This window comes from Daphnia pulex, chromosome 3 (assembly GCF_021134715.1).
Source record: "Daphnia pulex isolate KAP4 chromosome 3, ASM2113471v1".
NCBI lineage: Eukaryota > Metazoa > Arthropoda > Branchiopoda > Diplostraca > Daphniidae > Daphnia > Daphnia pulex.
In genome coordinates, this window is record NC_060019.1 from 9,190,001 (window position 1) to 9,212,233 (window position 22,233).

General features: G+C 43.1%; 2 protein-coding genes across 3 annotated transcripts in view; both read right to left on the reverse strand.

Moving 5' to 3' along the window:
* The window catches only part of LOC124191240 (actin, muscle), a 2,636-nt gene extending 1,996 nt beyond the window's left edge, over positions 1 to 640 (reverse strand). The window contains exons 1-2 of the mRNA XM_046584335.1: positions 520 to 640; positions 175 to 344 (exon numbers count right to left, since the gene is read on the reverse strand). Coding sequence (XP_046440291.1) covers positions 175 to 300 — 126 coding nt within the window. The 5' untranslated portion in view covers positions 301 to 344; positions 520 to 640. The remainder of the gene's footprint in view (positions 1 to 174; positions 345 to 519) is intronic.
* A 3,274-nt stretch (positions 641 to 3,914) lies between these two features.
* LOC124191241 (protein-L-histidine N-pros-methyltransferase-like) overlaps positions 3,915 to 22,233 on the reverse strand; it is a 29,335-nt gene continuing 11,016 nt past the window's right edge. For both annotated transcript variants that reach the window (XM_046584337.1, XM_046584336.1), the window contains exons 3-4: positions 8,486 to 8,695; positions 3,915 to 4,744 (exon numbers count right to left, since the gene is read on the reverse strand). In XM_046584337.1, the coding sequence (XP_046440293.1) occupies positions 4,351 to 4,744; positions 8,486 to 8,695 (604 nt within the window). In that variant the 3' untranslated portion in view covers positions 3,915 to 4,350. The remainder of the gene's footprint in view (positions 4,745 to 8,485; positions 8,696 to 22,233) is intronic.

Sequence of the window (22,233 nt, forward strand, 5' to 3'; positions counted from 1 at the left end):
TCGACTTTTTCCAAGAAAAATGGCGGCCATTATCAAAGTTCGGACTTTTATCAATTCAAAAAATTCAAGTCTTACATTTTTCTTTGATTTTACTAGAAAGTTGGCGATTGTGGCAATTCATGAAGTTCCGGTAGTTACTTCCTTTTTTTTTTTAAATTAGAAAAATGATTATACCTGATGGCGAGGGCGGCCTACGATGGAGGGGAAGACGGCGCGGGGAGCGTCATCTCCGGCGAATCCGGCCTTGCACATACCGGATCCGTTGTCAACGACCAAAGCGGCAACATCATCGTCACACATGTTGATGAATTTGAAATTTCGTTGGACGAGGTAATGGGAAAAAACTGCAAAAGAACAAAACAAAAAGAATAAAAAAAATTAGTCACTTATAGAAATCGAGCGCTACAATCCTAGTCGATTTGACCGATGTCGTTTTCAACTTAAATCACAAGTTTTCACAAGTTGCAAAATTTGCAACGAAATGCAATACAGATACAGAAGGGGCAAGAAATCTCTTACCAGGTACGTTTGCTCTGTGGAGCTATCCGACTGGGGACGATCTGGTGTACTGACAACTCGGAACTGGCCGTCTTATAAAGGGCTCGGGAGGGCTACCCAATGGCTTATTCCAGACGTCTGACTGGAACACGGAGAAGGTGGTGAAAATGAGACTGAGTGGGAGTGAGGGGGGGGGGGTGATTCAAGACGAAAATATCTTTCGCTTCTGCCGAGATCCCGCGTCTTTTACTCTATACTCACAGACGAAGACCAAACATGGCCTTTAACGTACTCTTCGTTCGGAACCCATTCCCACTCCATATATTGAGCTTTCAATTCTCCAAACTCCTGAGATCTACCGAAGACAAAATCTGTTTCGAAGTTACTCAAAATTCGTCTGGGAATTTGTCGATGATCAAAATAGCGATTGATTCAGTCAAATTGATCCTCAAAACTTTCATAAGAAGTTTAGTTGGATCATAATTTGAATTAGAGCCTCGAAACTTTCAAATTTTACTAAATTGTGCGCATTTATTCTTACTTCTAATGTTAAAATCTAATTAGTTTGTGAGCAAATAGTGACAAAAAGAAAATATTATGACTCGTAGCCAATTAGGTCAATTCGTGAAAAGAACTAGGTCGGCCATTTAAGGGTCGACCGTGCGGAAAATTCGCAAGTTGCGAAAAATTACTTTTTAGTTACGAAAATAAATTTTTACTTGACAATGCCACGCTAAAATTCGGGATCAACCCTTCAAAAATATTAAGATTTGACTAAATGTGCAGTCGATTGAATAAGAAGAATAAACCAACCAACGAATTGTCGGCGCCGTGACCATAAATGGAGAGGGGCGCCGTTTGGGATTCCATTGCGGCTTGCTGGGTTGGTAGGGATTACTAATCTGACGTACGTGTCACACATAAGAGCCAATTTGTTCGCCGTATTTCTTAATTTCTCCATAAATTTGAATATGAATGTTGTTGTGAATGTAGTGAAATTCGGCAATCTACAATGATGAACTGCAAAATGTTGCAAAGTAATCAGTTCCTTCCTATGCAAACACATTTTTTCTTTGAGATCAATTGCCGATTCTGGACAGTAAATGAGTTGATGTTATTTTACGAAAGTCAAAATACCTTTCAAATGAATCAGTCACTTGTCGTTGCGAAATAAAAAAAACTGTAAATAAAAAAAAAATTGCAATTTTAAAAAAATGGCGGTTCTTAGTACCGAAACAAGATGGCGTCCGGAGACTCACGAATAAATGTAACGCTTCAAATATCCTTTAGATGGCGTTTGCATCCGCACCAGGGCAAAAAGTGAAATAAATTCGAACGACCCGTACGTCGGGATTTCGGCGTCGTTACACCTGAAAAATGTGCGGGTCCTTATAAAAACTGACTGAAATGAATCCAACAATTAGAGAAAAATGTAATTAGTGGGAAAATAATTGCACGCAGCAGTCTAATCAAAATTCGTGAGATTAGAACTTGACCGAGCATATGGCAATATAACAAACCTGCAAAGCCTTTTTGTCGTACGTTCCAGTTCATCAAAGAACCCGTTTGATAATCTTGAACGAAAGTCTCCTATTAAGACGAAAAGAGAGAGAGAAAGAAACAAAAAATGAGTTTCGCACCGTTTTCTTGTCCTCGATTTTCTGTGTTGCCACAAGAATAAAAGAAGAAAAACATAAAAAAAAAAAAAAAAAAAAAACCTTGTCTTCACGACTTTGCGGTCAAGTTGTTGGTCCCCCTAAAAAAAAACTTGATTTCATAATCATCTGCTTCTTTTTTTTTCACGATGATTCCACCCAAAAGTTGTGCGCCAGTTTAGGCTTAATTTCTTTCTTTTTTTCTTCTCCTTCTTCTTCAACTACTTGTCCTTTATTTCTTATCTTTTCTTCGTTCCCAAAAGAGGATAAGACGCCGTCGGCATTTTTCTTTGTTAAATGAGAAAAAAAAAAGGGTGAATGGAACTTTCAAATTGTATCGACAGTGCTTGATGGTTCGGGCTTCACGCATCAACGCATGAGATAGTAGTTGACTTGTTAGGTGCCCAGGCGCATTGCACGCACACTTAGTTTGAGAGCAACTAAAAAAGAAAAAAAAAGAAAAAAAGAGGGAAAATAAGAAGAAGAAGAAAGAAAACGAGTCCGAGCAAAAGGAATCCCCCCCGCCCGGCAATTATTTGTTTCTAACCGACACATACCGCAGCATTTTTGGTCGGTTGGTGTTGTTTTATGGAAAGGAAATTAGTTGTAGCGGCCTTCTCTTCTTCTCTCCAACTGGTTTTCTCTCTCTTTTCCAGTCTCGGCATCCATCCTACTTGGCCATCCAAGTGTACGCTAATACCGCAATTTCCGCCATCGCCCCCATCGGAAAAAGATTAATATATGCCACAGACATATCTTTATTTTTATGATTACCTTTGGCCGCGAGAGAGCTCCGGCTTGCTGGCCCCGACTGACTCCAATAGTTGTCAATGCAACGTCGTCCGTCAAAATCGGACATCGCCGGGGTAGTAGTAGTAGCAGTAGCGGCAGCAGCAGTACGTGGCGATGGAAAGCTACACCGCAATTAACCGGTTGGCCAAAAATCGTTTTCCTATCCACGTGAAATTATGAGTTTTTGGCTCGGAGCTTCACTGTCGGATCGGGGCTGCACTTGCGAAGAAGGGCGAAAGAAGAAGAGCAACGGAATCATCGCTCACGTTAATGTGAGATTGCGCCCGTGTTTCTCTTTACAGCCAGTCATTAGAGCTTCTCGTTCCTGCACTTCGGGCGTTCTCCTTTTGCGGCAGACCTAAACCGGTGCTAGGTGAAGTCGAAAAGAAGAAGAGCAGAGCAGAGCAGACAACTCCTTATTTTCGCTTCGTGTCGATGATAATGATAATAATAATAATAATAATAATAACAAAGTGAAACTGTCACGGTTATAGTGGCATCAACGAGCAGCGAGCGGTGAAGAGCGTCGCCCGTCTGCTGCCAGTTTATATTATGAAATGACGATGCTCCCAAATCGCTCGAGCGTCACAGTCGTCATTACCGACGTCTCGCAAGGTGGACACACCGGTGGATGGAAGAAAACGCAACAAACATGGATCTGAATGGACTGGTTTTGAAAAAGAAAAAAAAAACACCCAAAAAATAAGGAATAAATAAAGTTGAGTTCATTAATAAAGGCAGAGATATAAAATTACCAACCGGCGATAGATGTCGACGCTCTAACCGCCGCCGCCGCGCATGATGTCTCGATTCCAAAATAAATTTTTTTACCGGTTTGCTGGGGAGTTGCGAGACGGACGCGGGGACGGGCGGATCACCTAGAAGGAAGAAAAAAAAAACAGAAACGTTTGGGACAGCGTGCGAACTATCACAACTGTCCGCCATTTCGTCTAAATAATAAACAAGCAATTCCAGATTTTCAATCGTTTGATATTTATAGAACCATCTAGTATTTTCCAAATACAAGTCTACAGCGTGGAAGAAGAGAGAGTCACAGGAAAATTGTTTAGTTAGTTTTTTTTTTGGCAAGATCTATCTCACAGGGAAATTGGAAATACCCGAAACATTTCCGAATGTCATAAAAAGGAAGAAGAGGAAGAAGAAGAAGAAGGGAATTTTTATTTCTTCTCCCTCATGTGAAAGATTTGATTGATAATCATTGCTTCGCTATTACCTTTTGTTGTGCTTCCACCTATCGAGCAGTTGGGCTAAGATTTTACCTTCACAGTCTAACGATCAGAAAACGAAGAGACGAATAGGAATGGAACGACGGATTACAGTTGAGGGAATAAATCATGCCCGACCCCAAAAACAAAAACAACTCCCAACATCAAATCGAATCAAATCAATCGCTCGATTTGAGTGCGAAGATCATGTCATTGAGATGGTAAAAGGTCCGTTCCAGGTCGCCCTCGCACAGGTAAGGTAAACGCGACCAGGAAACCACCCGGAAGCCCACCGGTTTCAAAACGTTGTCCATCATGCTGGTGGCTTGATCTTCGAGGCTCTGCCCCCGGACGTCCAGCACCTGTTCCGGCTGGTGGTCGCCGTTGCTAGAGAACTCGACGTATGGACGGAACGGCCAGGCCAGGGCCACCAGGACCAAGCCGTTGGGTTTGAGGGCGCCTCTCATCTGTTCGAGGAGAGTCAGCGGACGCGAGCAGCGATCCAGCAAGTTGAGCGCGCAGATGACGTCGTAACCGTCTCTCCGCTGGTTCCATCCTTCGACATCCTCAACCCTGCTCCAAGTTATTTATGATTATTGCAAGAGATTCCAGCGGTCATCAAAAAAATCTTAATAATACAAGTATATGTCCCCCACCAGTGTCTTGTGTGTGTGTTTTTCCAAAACTGAACATTTTCATTTATTACATGTACATTTAATATTAAACATATCCAAGATATTCCGGATGCGGAGTCGAGTGGGTAGTTAGCGGGCTAATTGACCGTGTTTTATATAGTATGCACAAAAGAGAGAGGAGCTGCCGAATGTCTTGGTCGAACCAGAAAAGAAAAGAAAATAACCATCGGACGGAAAACACAATTTCGATCCTTGCTGCCCTGCCCTCCCCCTTCGCATATTTTTTTTAATGGCCTCTTCTTTATTTAAAAAAAAAAAAAAACAGAACCAAGTAGAAGAAGAAAAAAAGCTAGTTATGGATAAATAAGCAGCAAGCCGAACGGTTGCGTTGCGACTTGGCAATTACCTCGTTACGCAGTGAAGACGAGCGGAAAAGAAGTTCGTTAAACTGTACACATGTTTACAAACACACAAACACTAAAAAAAGATAAAAAAAAGAAGAAATGAAAAAAAAAAGTAAAAATAAGAAGGGGCCCAGTCCCAAGCGGAGGGAGTTGGTGAGCGGGGAGTTGGCTGCCGGAGTTAAATAGAAGAACCCAAACTTCCGTTCGACTCGGATCAATACCGAGTCGTTTCTATAGTGCAGTCCGACTAGTAGTAGTACTCTATAACTATATAACCAAGCTCATAATAGGTGAAGGAAAAGAGCTCACCAACATATAACGATTGATAATGGATTCGATTAACTTTTAGCCGACGTGTGCATGTAGTTTTTTTTCCCCCATTTTTTCAAGGGAAGAAATTTACAGCAACTCCGCCCCCCGAACGACAAAATATTGGATTGTAACGTTTACGTTCTTGTAAGTAGGTTGGCACCTTTAAGGAGTTGTTGCATCGTCGACGTGCAACACCAACCACCGCCACTATAGAGCTCACAGAGTGTCATAAACTAAAGAGAAAAAAAAAAACACAGTTCCGTGTCCTCCTCCGCCCCATTCAGTAAAAAAGAAAAGGAATGAGCTGGAGAGAAAACAAACGACGTTGATTGCCGATTGGTACTTTTCTCTCTCTCTCTTCTAAATGAGAGAGACTTTCGGCCGGCCGTGTCAAAAAGAAAAGAAAAAGAAAAAAAGAAGTACCAGTATTATATGTTTGTTGTAACTACTACACTGGTACTACTTTGGTGGTTCCGGTCCGCGTTCGTCGCATCACAAAAAGCCGCAGTCGAATGAATGCCTTTCTAAATATTTGACCAAAAGAAAAAAAAAAAAATCTAGTGGATTTTTATTTTATTTTTGTTTTTCCTTTTTTCGATTTCAAATTTGCCGCTTGACGAATTTTCACGTCTTATCGACTTTTCTTACTTTTTTTTCTTCTCGGTTCCAATTTTATGTTTCATCATCGGGGGGAAGAAAAATGAAGAAAAACAAAAAACAAAACGAAAGAGGAATGAGTGCAAAGAAGGAAAGTCCATTGGCGAAAGGGATTGAAATGATGACAATCCAAACTAATAGATCGCTGGGTCGGATTATTATTGCACTGGTCTCTCGGTTAAACTATGCAATCCTCGAGTAGTCGCCAGCCAGAGCCGATGGCAGAGCCGCGATCGATCGATTTCGATCCAACTGATTTCATTCTTTTGTTAGGCTTTGGGACTTTTTTTTTTCTATTTTTCATGTCCGTTTCTTCCCCATTTTCCCATGTCGTTCTTCACGACATATGAATATGAAAATATTTATCAGGAATTCGATCATCTGCTATCTATAATAATCGAGGGAAAGAGAGAGGGAAAAGCGAAAGCAGAAAAGAAGAGGGAAATGCTTCGAATTTTTCTCCTGAAATAAAACAGAAAAAAACAGGAAAAACCTCAGATAGAGAAAGAAGAAAAAAATAAGAAATAAATAAATATAAATAAATAAATAAGAATAGGGTCTTGAAGCGGGAACGAAGACAGAGCAGCTGAATGAGGCGAAAGCGAAGGCGAAGAAGAAGAAGAAGGAAATCGTAGAAAACGATTAATGGAAGAGGGAGCGCCGGGAATGCTCCCCATATAAATACATAGACCAAAACTACTATTGCCGCTGCTGAATATATCAGGAAATTCCGGATTCCGCAATCTCGGGCGCATTTCGGACCCGACTCGTCCACCAAACGCCGGCGCGCACAACACAAAAAAGAGGGGAAAGAAGAAGAAAAAATCAAATTCCGACCCCTCAAAACACAAACCAAACGGTACACACACACACACAAGACACACCAGACACACCGTGATATGGAAATGTAATATATATAAATACAACACACACACACACACACAGAGACACGTAAAAGATGAAGATAGAGAGCTACTAGCGCGCATCATCATGAATTGATGATTTTCTACCTGTCTCGTCTACACACACACACACAGTTCCGCTTTTGATTTTGTTTTTTTCTCTTTTGTTTTTCTTTGAATGGAATTGCTAGAGAGAAGAGAGACGAGAGCTGCGAGAGGTATTCCGCCGAAGCCTCGGGGATGTTAGTCTTGTCCAGAATGGCATACGGCACGCCGATACATTATTCAAAACACGCTTGTAAGTTCTAACCGTGTGTCTCTCCCTGTGTGTCTCACGACTCATCATCACTCACGCAAGGTCGTTACCTTTTTCCCTTTTCTTCCCTACTCAGCGCCAAAATGATCGCCGGAATCCGCCAAATTCCGCCGGGGCTTTTTAGCGAAAAATGAAACAAAAAATAAAACCTCCGACATTGAATAATTTTCCAAACAAACACGACGGGGGGATCTTAATTTTTTTAAGATTTCGGATGGTTTTTAATTGTCGTCCGATTTAATTTCTAGTTTTTCCATCTCCCCCCCAAAAAATTAGAAAAAAAATAAAATAAAATAAAAGGTAAGACTAAAAACATACCAAAAGAGGAAATGTAGTTCTGAATTCAGTGAATTGTTGCCATTCCAATCTCTCTAGCTCTCCCCAAAATGTTTGGATATTTATTCAAATAACGACCAAGAAAACAGCTGATGATGATGATGGGAAATGACGACCAACTCGGGGCATTTCAATCAAGATGGGAAGGAAAGAAGAATACAAAAAATTAAAAAAAAAAAAGGATTTTCGAGCGTGAGCAATGCCTCGTGAAGATCCCTCAATCTATTCCCATCACTTGCTCAGTCCGTGCAGGTGTGTGTGTCTCTCTCCTCGTGTGTTGATGTTGTTCTCTCATCTTATTCAAAGGGGCTTGTTAATCCACTTTCGCCCTTTTTGGGGTGTTATTCTAATGATGAACGACGATACGCAGAGAGAGACAGAGAGGAATGCTCCGGGAATGTGATTCTTATTTCTTATTTTTTTTTTTCTCGTTGACTTTTTTCGTCCCACTCGATCCCCTACAACCACCGCCGCCGCGCATCGTTTCTTCTTTTTCCTTTTTCTGTTTCTTTTCCCCTCCGCCTAAATCTTCACCATCCTTCACATTTTCCGATTTATATGCTAATGAAGATTCAGTTTGGTGGTGGGTGACGTGATGATAGCGCTCGTGATGATAATGATGGACCCAACGACGGCGGTGTGACGATCCTTCCGACAGTTTTTTTTTCCTTTTTTTCTTTTTCCCCCCTTCCCGCGCCGCCACCGCCGCCGCCGTGTAAATAAAAATAATAAAAAAATAAAAAATGTCTTACGCAAAGCCTCTGGCCGCCAGGATCCGCTTCATTGGCCACGACATTTCCGTGACGTGGACATTGTCAAACATGCCGGACAGAAGTGCCGTCGTCGCTCCATCGCCGGCGCCCAGATCCAGCATCCGCTCGGCCCGGTAATCATCCGCAAGGTGGAACAGTCGCCGGAATTGCCGGTCCGAGATGACAAACATCGATCCTCTTCTCAGAATCCTGCGGCATAAAATGCAAAAAAAAAAAATAACAAATAAATAACAAAATTTGTTCGAAAAAAATAAAACAAATAAATAACTAGGCACAGGACAGTTATTATCTATCCGTCAGAAAATGGACACGCCAAGACGGACAAGGTTGTTGTCCATAATAAATATGACTGGCATGTGCAGTGCGTGAACAACACCACGTCTATTACGGGGATTTTTCTCGGCAACCCTAAAAAACGGATGGGCAAACAAAGGCAAAAGACATTTGACGAATGGCTACTAAAAAATAAGAAAAGCGGATAAAAGAAAGATGGGGGGGGGGGAATAAATCCGGCGGAATCGTGTCCAACGTGACATTACTGCCTTTTCCCTCAAATTGAGACGGAATGAATAGGCGCAGCAGTCCCGTCTGCTTTGCGCATCGCATTGTTGTTAAGTGCAGTATAGCAGCATTTAGTTATTTATTTAGCTGTTTGCGTTCGGAAGGGGGTGGGTGGAATGAGTCTCCTCCTCCTCCTCCTCCTGGCTGCGCCGGCCCGTCCCACGAGCGCGGGCGCCTCAAATTGTTCCATCATGTCGCGGGGAGACAATGTAATCACATGCCATTTTCTTCTTCGTCTACAACAACTACTCCTTTCCTTTTTCTTTTTCTTTTTGTTTTCTGCCCATTTATTTCCTTCCCCAGTCGTGTTATTGTCTCCTGCCCTTGTCTGTCCGTCTTATTCCTCTCTCTCTGTGTGTATCATTTGCCGCAGTGGATGGAGCAAGTGAAGGGCGGGCAGCCCGGCAGAGAGAGAGAGAGAGAGAGATACAACTCTGTGGTAAGACGAATAGGAAAGAAAAAGATTGAATGATTGCGCCGAGGCGGGCCAGCAGATGAGTTTCGCCTTCAATTCCCCCAGTTTGAAATGCGCGCGCCAGAGATCGACGGCCCGACCGTTATTTATTTATTTTTTCTTTTCTCATTTTCGTGACGCAATCCATACCAGCGATAATAGTTTACATTCCGCGTGAATGATAAGAAATGAATCTTCTCTCTCTCTCAAAAATTGTTCAAACCGGCCGACAGAGTGGGTGAAAGAGTCAAACGGGCGGGTGGGGGAGAGTGGGCGGTATACAAAGAAGGATTCCAAGTGAATAAATTGCTACATGGGCGCGCACACACACACACACGACGCTGAAGAAGAAGAAGTGTCGGCGGGAGGGTTTTTCACAAGTGAGAAGAAAGGCGAAGGCGAAGAAAACGAATGAGGGAAGCAGAGGGTTAGATTCCCATTTGAAATGGAAACTGGACGGGAGAGAGCAAATCTAAAATCAATAAAGAGCAGCACACCAGCCACTACCACTAGTGCAGGCGACTAACAGCACTAGCAACAGCAGCAGCAGCTGCATTTCCATGTTTCAATATATATATATATATATCGCTCCCCTCCACACGCACACGCACACACACACACACAGATTTGCTTCTTCTTCTTCTTTTTATTTTTATTTTTCATTTCATCTGGCGGCCGGATGAGAGAGAAAAAAAAAGAAATAAGAACGGGAGGGCTACTCCTACTCTAACAGTCGCTCCACTAGAAATGGAACGAGTGTACAGTAGGGAGAGAGGGAAATCATCATAATTCAAATAAAAGAAGAAGAAAAAAAAAGAAGTGAAAGATGGAAAGAAGAGAGAGAGAGAGAGAGGGAAAAAAAATCAATAGAGCCATGATTCAAATGTCGCAGACGCTATAAGAAAAAAAAATGGGGGGAGGCTGGCAACCAATAATAGCCTTTCAATTGGAGGGGGGAAGGGGGTGGATGGAAAATGGCCGCAAAAGTTCATCAGCAAATCCCCCCAAATGGAATCAAAAATGATTTGACCAACTTTTATTTTTTTGATTCGTGGACAATGAGAGGAATAACAAATTGTCGATTTTGAATTTGCGGTAGAGAGAGAGGAGGTGGGGGAAGCACGGTTCTTCCGGTCCCGACAACAAAGTCGGATGACCAATGAAGAAGGCGTTGAGCAGCGTGAGAGAATCGACATCATCAAGTGAATCAAAGAAAAAAAAACTTTTTTCAGTCCCGGATTTTTCTTTTTTGTTTGTGTTAAAAGGCGACGGGACTTTTCACAAACTTTCAAAGGGATCGTGATTGAAGAATATTATATTCCAGGCACCCAAATAAAAATAAACCAAACGTGACAAAAGTGCACCCCCTCTCTTTTCGAAAAAAAAAAAAAAAATGGAAAACTCATTTCTTCTTCTTCTTCTTTCACGTGTACAAAATGAAAAAGAGATGGCCGTTGGGTTTTTCGTTCCGGTTTGAAGGCGCGACCGTTGTGTAACTTGTCGTCGCAACTCAAAAAATAAAATAAAATAAAAAACATTTTTTTTTTCTAACCTCTCGACGTCGTTCGTGTTGCCGTTAATGTCCCAACACCCCCACCTTCCCCCTCCCACCCCTTGTAGAAACCCCACACACATGGAGAGAGGGAAAGAAGCAGAAGAAGAAGAAGAAGAAAATGGTCTATAATTACAGGCATTGACCACACGACACGACGCTTCGGTCAAACTCTTATCAATATTTATGATTAGAGAGAGAAAGAGAGCCACGGTGGGCTTTCTTTCTTTCTTTCTTTCTTTTTCGAAGGGCTCACAACGGCCATCAGCCAATGGCTAGCCCAATGGGCTTTGATGGGTTGAATCACGCGGTCGTTTTTATTCATTTCTCCCGTAATTTTCTTCTTCTTTTTTTTCTCTCTCTCTCTCTTCGACGGGGGCCATTCAAAAGAATAACAACAAAAGAGCCGGGCAAAGCGGCCGACCCAGTAGCAGCTTAGACACTTTTCTCGGGATATACTACCATAACGTCTCGAACCCCACCCCGGCCACTTCCAGGCCGAAATAAGTAAAGTAAATATGATAATAATCATCGTAACAAAGCACTTCCGTTTGATCGGCTCAAACACACACACACACCGGGGCGAAGGAGAAGGAGGAGGCGAAGTAGGAACTTCTTACGTAATGAGGGGAGGCCTCTCGTTATTGTCCGACACACACTCTCCCGCAGGCTAATTGCGTGCGTGCAACAAACAAGAGAGAGAAAACGGGTAACGACGAAAATTTATTTGAGTTTTTTTTTTCTTTTTTTCAACTCAAAAGAAGAAGAAGAAAAACCCAAGCGCTATTTATTTATTTTTTATTTTTTTAAATAAAAAAACATTTCTTTTGAAAAGAAGGGGCCTAAGAATATATACGGGAGCGTCGGGACAGGAGGTGGTGGTGGTGGGGGGAGTATTTGCACCCATTCACATGGTGGGGGGCAATTATCACCACACAATTCCCCATTTTTTTTTCCCTTTTTTCTAGAAGAAACTTTGCCCGTCTGTTGATTTCGTGATTCGTTCAAGGTGGGCAATAATCAACGTCACGCAGTTGCGCAACTCCAACCAAACTGGGCTGGGGCTGCAGCCTACAAGAGGCCCCCCTCGTCTATTAGGCCTACAATTTGGTATCTGTCAACCCGCAGGACAACCTACTACAAATGCGATAAGAATGAGAATCTAAAAATATCGAGATAACAGAAATGCGGGTGGTGATAGTGGTGGTGGTGAGGTGGGGTTTAAATGGAAGCGATCATCTTCTACATGCGCGGTCGTAGTCGAGAACCATGGAGAAATCATTGAATCAAACAAAAAAAGATTCGACGTGTGTCTGTGTGACTGTGTGTGTCACACGAAGAGGAGGAGGAACGAACGCAACAAACTCGGGAGGGGCTAGCGGCTCCTGTTCACTAAAGCGTGTGCCAAATGGAGGATTCACGGGACCCGCCGCCCGCCGCTAGATGGATGAGGGATCATCGACAGGGATGAGAAAATCCCCCCAAAAAAGAAAAGATGAAGAAGAAGAGGAGGAGATGTGTGATCCCATCAGAGCGATTCGGCCCGGGCTCGACGGGCATCGCCGGGAAACGATTTCTATACCACCACCAGGCACAAACACATTACGCAAACGATGACGTACATCAACTCCCTACTCTTTTTTTTTTTTGTTGTTTTTTTTTGTCAATTTTTTATTAAATGGTGAATCGATCCGAACGTATCATTTCGTCGTGTTACTTTCCTCCCATTTCTTTTTCACAATTTTCTTATGCCGGTGGTGAAGGGAGAAAGAAAGGAAGAAGAAAATGATTGGGAAGAGCCGGAATTGACCGCAACGTGCGCTACGCTTCAATGGAAACGGACGAGGTGGAAAGAGGAAAAGTGTTGTTGTTGTTGTCGGCAGCGGTTTCTCGTTTGTTGCCAGACACAAAATAAATAAATAAAATAAAAATCCCCCTCCCCACCCCCAAAAAATAAACACACATACAAACGACTGTGGAGGAGCTAAAGAAATGTTAGACGCCCAGAGGTTAATTCGTCTCGCAATTAATTTTGTTTTTTTAAATAATAATTTCTCCCGCACTAAACCGAAAAAAAAATCAAGCGACGCCAAAAGGCGTGTGTGTACAGGTGTTGATAATAGAAGCGAAAATGGGCCGCGAGACAATTCTCGGTCGACAACTGGCCACTTCCGGAAAAGAAGAAGAAAACAAAAGAAAAGGGAAATAAGAAGGAAACAGTCCATCGTGCGCTCTCTCGACCTCATCACGACTCGGGACGACAGCCAACTACCTCGTTCTGGCTCCCATCAAAAAAGGAACAACAACCGTCTCTCTCTCTCTCTGCCAGACTATAGCAGTTCCTCCCATTACGCAATACCAGAGACGCTCTCGGATTCGGTCGTCATTTTTCCTTCTTCTTCCTTTTATCTCCTTTCCCTCTTGATAATATCAAAAACTCTCAAAGACAATTAGCCGTTAATCGCTGTAACGGCGGCGGCGCTGACGGCACACACACACACACACACACAGGTAGTAAGGAGGGAAAAAAAAGGCCGACAGAAGCGAAAAAAGAAAAGAAGAAGACGGGAATGAACGGCGCTTGCTCACGCTTGAATGTGGCCGAACGGGTCGGTGAAGAAAAACGTCCTTGATGGTTTGATGATGATGATGGATAGTAATGAGACGTGGCATTTTATATTTTTCTTTCCCCCCTTCGAAAAAAAAAGGTAATCAAAGGCCCTTTTGTTCAGAAATGAAATGCCAAGTCGCACCACCACCACCACCGACGCCACCTTGCGAGGTGGGTGCGGGTGGCGACGCTGGCGCGGAGTGGGAGGGCGTCGTGGGAGAATTGGTCCGACGTTGATGAGACATGCCTATTTAGATATGTTTAAGAGATACGGCCAACAAGACGCGAACGAAATTCTCTTTTTCAAGGAAAGAAACACGTCCGAGCTTTTATTTTTCACGCGGTCAACGGACGGACGGGAAAGAGAAAAAACAAAATTCATCCGGCCGGAACCAAATAGTAACACAAACAGACTCTTGGTCCGACACTGCCGGTCGCATCGAACCTTGGAACCAATTTTTTTTTCTTTTCACGAATTAATAATAATAATAATAATTAAAGATGAGACTTTCGTCTCATTTAGCGTCCACGTAGTTGTTGCTATCAACCTGTTATTGATTTCGAAAACGGATCTGCAGACCAACGTCACCTCAACCTGCTCGAGGTGAGAAAAATCTGAAAGGCGCTGGAGGGAATTAATCACGCTTAATTACGAGCCGTTAAAATAATAAAGAAAAAACACCAAACCGGAACGAAACGGAACGGAAAAGAGTCCCCCCGGATTTTTATAAAAAAATTACTCCCAACATTTCGCCACACTCATTGTACATACACATTTAATAAAAAGAGAAAGAGAGAAAAAGCAAGCACACCTCAACTTGGGCTATTCACGTTGTTACATGTCATTTCTCTTGTGTTGTTTGTAGTCCCAACGGCCGACACACACACGACCGTTATACATACACATCAATATAGATATTGTGTGTAATATAATCATTTCTGCTGGGCATTCGGGTTATTCTTTCTTTTCTTAAGGTGGAGTGGTTGGTGGCGATGGTGGTGGTGGGGGGAGAGAATCGAAATAAAAGAAGAAGAAAAAAAAACGGAAAGGAACGGCTCACGATTCTTACGGAACGTGATTCTGACGTGAATTCTAAAAACGCGCACAGCGAAACAGTATGGTTATTATTATTATGATTTCCTCTTTCTTCTTCTTCGCTTCTTTAGACCATTTCCCCCCCCCCATCTTTGTTACTTTTATTTTTTTTAGTTTATTTTTATTTTTTGAGACCTTTGGAATATGGCTGGCGGCTCAAATCTCGACTCTCCCCAGGCCCGACAGATTGGTCGGGTCTCATGACGTCATCGTTCGTTCTGCATGTAATCACACAACCGGCTGCACTTTTTTCTCTCTCTCTTCTTCTTCTGCCTCGGCTGCTTACATACAACAGTAATATATATATATACTCTAAAGTATATATTCTCTTTATTCATTTTTATCGATTTTTTCCTCGCTTTTCTTCTTTCAGTTCAAACGATTATTATTTACCCTCCTCCAGATTCGTTTTCTTTTCTTTTTTTCCTTCTTCTTCTTCTCTCATCTCATATTCTAATATTCTCATAGAAAATGTAATGTAAAAAACGCACTCGACTGTGTTGTGTGCCCATCTGAAAATGGAACACATGCACACACACATACACAACAACAACACAAGATAAATAAATAAATCTATAAAATTCCCTCCTCTTTTCTCTCTCCCCCCTTCTCTCTAACGGGATTCACAACCCAAATGGAGTCTATATACAACGCGCAGTTTGTTCATCGTAATAATATAGATGAGTCCCCCCCCCCCCTTTCCATCTTTTCCATCGCTGCGATGGAAACAGACAACAGTATATATATACACAGTATGTGTAAACGATACAAGTGAAATAATAGAGTCGGCAGCAGTAGTCTGAGCACTGGAGTCGATGGAGACTCCACCCCTTTCAACGGCTTGAACAGGTTCGACGAAAGCCAAAAATAAAAACGACAAGGTGGAAATGATGTTGAATGGGGTTTCAATTGCGCATCTCCGCCGTGCCGAATTTCGTACAGACCCAAGGGCACAGCACACACACAACTTGCCGCTCTCGGATAATCAAAAGTCGACAAGAAAACAGAAACAACACATTTTTCTTTTTTTGTTCTTCTGAAAAAAGGAGCCGGGAAGTTAACTCTAATTAAGGAGAATCGGTGACGGTTTAATAGCCCCGAAAGACTCTGATGAACCTTTTCCCACTTCAACACGTCGTTTTCCTTTATTGTAAAGAAGAAAAAAAAGAAAAAGAGGAAACCCTTTCGTTCCATTCTTTCAGTGTGTTGTGCCTAGTTTTTAATTGCTCCCATGCAGCCCCGCCGACACTCCCAAGGTGCCCCCCACCATCCGCACGACCTCGATGGCGGTGGTTGGGTGTTCAGTAAAGAAGAAGAAGAAGAAACCCCGGCTAAACAATCCGTTCCAGCTCAACATATTTAGTCTCTCTCTCTCTCTCCCCTTTTGTGTCTGTGTGTTAAAGAGCAATCAACACAGGTCCCAACTCCCAACCAAAAAAAAAAGTTAATTATACACACAAGACATATTTCATATCGTTAGACTGTCAGCGAGTTGGGATTTTTTTTTTCTCTTTCTTTTCGGTTCAGAATTTCCGGTGGCGTCACTTTTTTTTTCAATTCGATTCAATATCAAGAAAAAGAATTTCAAAATTTCCCTCCCAAAAAAAGCCAAAATTCAAATTTCAAAAAGAGTTTCGTTATTATTCCCGACGCAATAGAATCTGCATAATGTATGTGTGTGTGTGTGCGGGGAAAAAGATAACGAACCGTTTTGCCGTGCTCTCTCTCTCACATCAGACCAAAGAGTTTCACAATGTCAATGCATCGAAATCTGCTCATGAATAGACATCCACCACTCCCGACTAAACTCTCTCTCACTCTCTCTCTCCCGTCTGGAAGAAGAAAAAACAACCGGCATCCACAAAACAAGAACTGACGTCTATAGTTCTAATTGTTGGCCATCATCATCTTAAATTTCCTCAGTAAAAAACCCAAAAAAAAAAAAGTTAAAATGAATTGAATTCTTTTTTTCGAGGAAAAAGAAACACGCCACATTCCCTCACTGGCGGGTTTGTATCTTTTTCTTTTAAACAAAACAAGAAGAAGAAAAAATCTGAAAGAAGACGAAGAAGACGAAGAATAAAAGAAGATAATGAGCGCCGGCTAATAAGCACGTGTGGATGGAACTGGTGGTATAAGTTCAAGAGCTTGCGCTTGCGCCGATGCCTGGGCCGATCTGCATAATCAAAAGCTAATACTGACGAGGCACTAGACAGAGAGAGAGAGAGAGAGAGGCTACTAATTACCCCTCCCTCTACTCTGGGTTCTCTCTCTCTCTTAACATGGGCGGTGCATGGCGGGGAGAGATTCGGCTAGGAAATAAAAAAGCCTCACGGTGGTTTCTAGTAGCCAACCGTCGTCGTCCCGGCAGACGTAAACACACCATCAATGTACTATGGTGGTGCTGGTGCTATGGTGTGGTGTGGTGGTTAAGGTGGCGCAGTTAGACCCATCGACTCTTTTTGGGCTTCCAAAAAGGTCTGGCCCGATCATCTTCCACTGGATTTCTGCCCGACGGGCTCCGATCATCATCATCATCAATATAATTAGCCTAATAATCATCAGCAGCCCAGAACTTTAAGAGAAATATATAAAATGGGAGGAGTTGCTGAAGAGAAGAAAAAGAAGAAGAAGAAAAAACCTTCGACCCTGGCGCACTCTCTGCGCTAAAAGGGCGTGTGTGTGTGTGTCGACGGTGTTCGAGGCTCTTTTTTTTTCTTCCACCGTCTTACTACTCCGGCCACGATACAAACAACAACAGCAACAACAACAACCAGAAGAAGAAGAAGAAAGTTTAATTAGCATAGGGGGGTCCCTTTGAAGCGCAAGGCTCTTTTTCTTCGTTAGCATTAACATATTTTCCAGGCATAATTACAGCAGCGCATCTCAGACGAAGAAAAAAAATACCAACGCAGAGAGCCCCCATTAGATACGAATAGACGATGAATTGTTTTCAGCGACAACACCAAGTTAACAACAAAAAAGTTTTAAAACATTTTTTTTTTCTTTTTTCGTTTTTAATAATGATGATGGTGGTGATGATGATGAACGACGCCAAGAGGAAATAACCGATGCCGTACACTGGGCCGACCGTTGGCGTCGCTTTTGCTTCTCCGGCTCCCGCCTCGGTATATAATAATAATGATGATGACCGTAATGGCCGATGATGAAAAATACGGTGCGGTTCAATGGAAAAAATAGAAAAACGAAGAAGAAATCTTCTAAAAAAAAACGGTGGTGGTTGGCGGAGGCACGCGCCTCTCTTGGCGAACGATCGACACGATGCGTGTGCTACCCGCCCGCCCGTCTATAAACACATCCTCACCAGCGGCGTCATCTCTCACGATGGGGGTCATGAATATTCATCGAGTCTCCTTTTTTTTATTTTCTATACGTGTGACGTGCTGCTTGCTGCTGATGCCCAGCTCTCTCTCTCTCTCTCTGTGGTGTCTATTCTTTTCGTTTGGTTTTTATGGTTTTAATTCCCATCGACTCCGATTAAGGCGAGAGAGGGCAAGGGGAGAGCTCAAGGTGAAATCACGACTTGTTTTACTTGGTTACAACAAGAAAGAAATTCCTGGTTTTGATTAACGCCGTGGGAGGGTGCCGTAGTAAAGTTCTCTTCTCCCAAAAAAATAAAAATCACAAGAATCAAATAAATTACGTGCCGAAACTATCACAATATGAATATTCATATCTTCCCCCAAAAAATCGAAACTTTATGATAGTCAATTCATCTACGGCACAGTTTATCATCAACCACCACTACCGAATAAGAAGAAGAAGAAGAAGAAGAACGATGTGGTCTGGACTGGCTGTTGAAACAAATGAGCTCTCGGTGGTTTGGTCAACGCCAAGTGTAAATGTTACTCAACTGGTCGGTTGCCTAATTGGTCCCCCAACCATTAAATGTCAGAAGCAACATGCCTATTTGGGTGCAGTAAACGAGTCCTGGAACAGGAATCCGGAGAATGTCAAATCTCTTTTTCTTTTCTCTCAAACGGAAAACCAAAAGAAAATGAGTTGTCCGTTTGCCGGATGATGAACGACCACACGTCGCCCATCAACTCGTGTCCGTAATACCTGCGTTACCTCCTTCCAACTGTTACACACATGTCGGAGGAAAAGGGAGGGGGCAATGGTGGAAAAACTCCGTCAGGGAGGAGGAGACAAACGCCTCCTTTTATTATCACGGAAGAAGAAAAAACAAAATAAAAACCCAAGGTGCTGGTGTCTGGATAGTATAGGGGGGGGGGGGCCTATAACATGGAAAGAGGTACAAAAAAGAGTTCTTTTGGGGGGAAAAAAATGAATAGTAAGAAGGGGGATCCTTGTGATGAGGATGCCGCTGCTTGTATTCGTTAATCTTCCTTCTATTTCATCCTAACGATGGCTTGGTTGCGCTCCCGATGTTGCATCTCGACATCTTCGTGTTATCAAAGAACTTTGCGTGTCTGGGGATGGAAAAAAAAAAACGAGAGTCTTTCTCCCTACACTGTAAAGGAGTCATTGATCTCTCAGGTGCCCCCCTCCTACAATCTTCCTCCTATTTGGGTTGCGGGACACGCCCTTAAACGATCGACACCTCGTCCGTCTCACCGAGAGATCCAGCCGCCGATAGATTGCGCCGGTAGTGCATAACCGAGCTAGGAGACAAGACAAATAAAATAAAAGGAGCTCGTCTGTCTGTCGAATTACTTTCGTTCCGATTCCAAGAAATAAAAACAAAATCAAATTCGAGAGAAAACCACCGAAAATAGAAGCCAAAACCTCAACCATCACGGCGGCTACAACAGATAACGGCTTGGGAGGTGACGTCCGTTTCCGGATAATTCGCCGACCCACAAAATCGGCCAAAATAATATTCCTCGTCGTTTCTATTTTCTTTCATTTTTAAAAGGAGAGTCTATGAAAAAAAGATGATGGCGTATCTCTTCTTTCTCTCTTCTGGCAATTTCATCAACTCTTTCAGTTTTCAATTCCAATATTCGGTAGAGGAGGGAAGAGACCCGGGGTAATGCGCCAGAAGAAGAAGAAGAAGAACGAAGAAGAGTAGGGAAAAGAGAGAGATGCGGAATAGAATCAAAAGAATTGCCTCGAAACGTTCCACAATACAAAAGAAAAGAGAGAGAGAGAGAGAAAGGAGATGTTTTTTCGCTTGATATCCTTTGATATGTTTTTTTTTTGTTTTCTTCGTTTTGTTTTGTTTTCCTCTGATCCGTTTCCCCCGTGAACTTCTCAGATTGGAAAAAATATAAATGACAAGAAGCAAAGAATTCCAGAATTTATTCAAAAAAGAAGAAGAAGAAGAAGAAAGAAATCCTGCCAATGAAAATGTTTCCAAGTTTCCTGGACGCGCCGTGTGTGTTGATTGCACACGGCGGCATTGCGCGCGCAATCACAAAAGTGATCCGGCACATCTCTCCTCTCCGACCTATGGCGACATCTTCCATGTCTTTGCCTATACACACAGCCATCGCCCAAACAAACAATCGATGCGCCCAGACTTTTATTAAAAACCCTCATCAAAAGTTATTGATGTTACGGTCATTTGTTGATTTTTTTTTTTCAGAGTTAGTTGGAAAAAAAGTTCCCGAGCCAACCCCCCACCCCCCTTCGGCGACCACAAAGGAAGAAAAAAGGACGCCAAAGGGTGGGGGGGGGGTAGTAGAAGAAATAATATGTAAATTTGATTGGCGAATGCAAAAACGGGAGAGGAGAAAGGCGCATGGGTGCGTGTGTGTTGTGGTTGGATGCTGAGGAACGGGGAGTGGGGAGGTTGAATATAAGGGAGGAGGCCCAGGGAAAAGAGAAAAAACAAAATCGATATAAGCGACGTCCATGTGTAACGCCTGTGTGTACGACGGAAGAAGAAGGGGGGATGGGGGTTGCGCGTAAAACTCAATATGCATACGAGATAGAGAAAGGGGGGAGCTATAAATCAAAACTCCGCCTACCTCTCTCCCCCCCCTTTACTATCCCGTCTCCTCTCTCTGCCACCCGCTTTTTATTGTGCGTGTCCTCCCGCAAATCTCATCTACCAGTACAGTGAGGACTCTCATTAGCATGTCGCCCAGGACGCTATTGTATAAGTACATGGGGAGGAGGGAAGGGGGGTTGAAAAGGGTTGTGGCGGTAGAGTCGCCGAGCTCTCTTCTATCTTTTTGAGTTCATCAGCGTTTTGCTATAGCAAGAGGGGCCAAAGAACTCTGGATGGATATAAGCTCCGCCCGCCAGAGCCCCCATCCTTTTGTGCCGATGATGATGAACCAATCGTCGCTTTAACCCTTTGACGTTCTAATCCGGCAGCACAAGCAGAGAGAGAGAGAGATGGGGATAGTGGTCAGACGCGCGCGTGCGGATATATTTTAGATGCGTCTGTCTCTTGCCCGGCGTCATTGGACCATCCTCCCCACCACCACCACCCTCCCAGCCCATCGCCACCTCTTTTCTCTTCTACATGGTAATACCGCCGCACACTCCACCCTTTTAAAGGGGGGGGGGGGATCCATCCCGGAGTTGAGAGAGCAGAACAAGAGGCGAAACATCAAACACCCAAAGCTTCCAGAAGAAGAAGAAGAAGAAGAAAGAAAAAAAGAAAAAAAAAACTCACAAGTCCAAGATGGCCGCTCGCCGGATCATTGATCTCTCTGTCTGTCTGTCTGTCGGTCTGTCTGTGTAATATCTATTTCCCCGATCCCTCCCCCCTCTCTTCCAATCGCGTATGTAGATTGAACAAATCAACCGTTTCGCTTCTCTCTCTTCTCTCTCTCTTCTACTTTTCTCTCCCTCCCTCTTCCGCTTCCGGCCGGATAGATACACACACACACACTCTTTCTCTTTTTTATTCCTCTTTCTTTCATCTTTCGTAGATCGCGTACAAGGTCCGGCCTAGTTTAAACGGGAAAGAGAGAGGGGAAAAAAATCGATCCTGAGGCGCCATTTTGATCAATTTAAAAAAAAGCGAGGGCTTTAAAAAATAAATAAATAAACAAATTAAATTTATTGGGGGGGATAGAAAAAATTCGGCAAATTGCTAGAAAGGGAACCCGCACAAAATAAGGGTCGAAACTAATCACGACGTCCGCTCGCCAATCGATCCCGTCCGCCAAAATCTGAGCAAAATAAAATCCAATCAATCAAATGGTGTGGTCTACAACGAAACCCCAATTTTCGTCGAGGTTCAAGAGAGAGCCAAAGTGCCAATCAAACACGACGTCAAACTAAAGAAGACGAAGTGCGAGTCAAGGTGGACTGGATGGCATATAATATGAAGGCCTGATGCCGCCGCACGGCGCCTACTACTACTCGCGTGTATATGCCATCCGGCGGGAGATTTGAAGAGTCTCTCTCCTATTCTTCTACATTAGAGACTGGAGATAACGAGAAGTGGGAGGAAGAATCAGCACCACCCCCATTCTTCCTCCCAGATGGAAAATGTCGCCTCGACAGA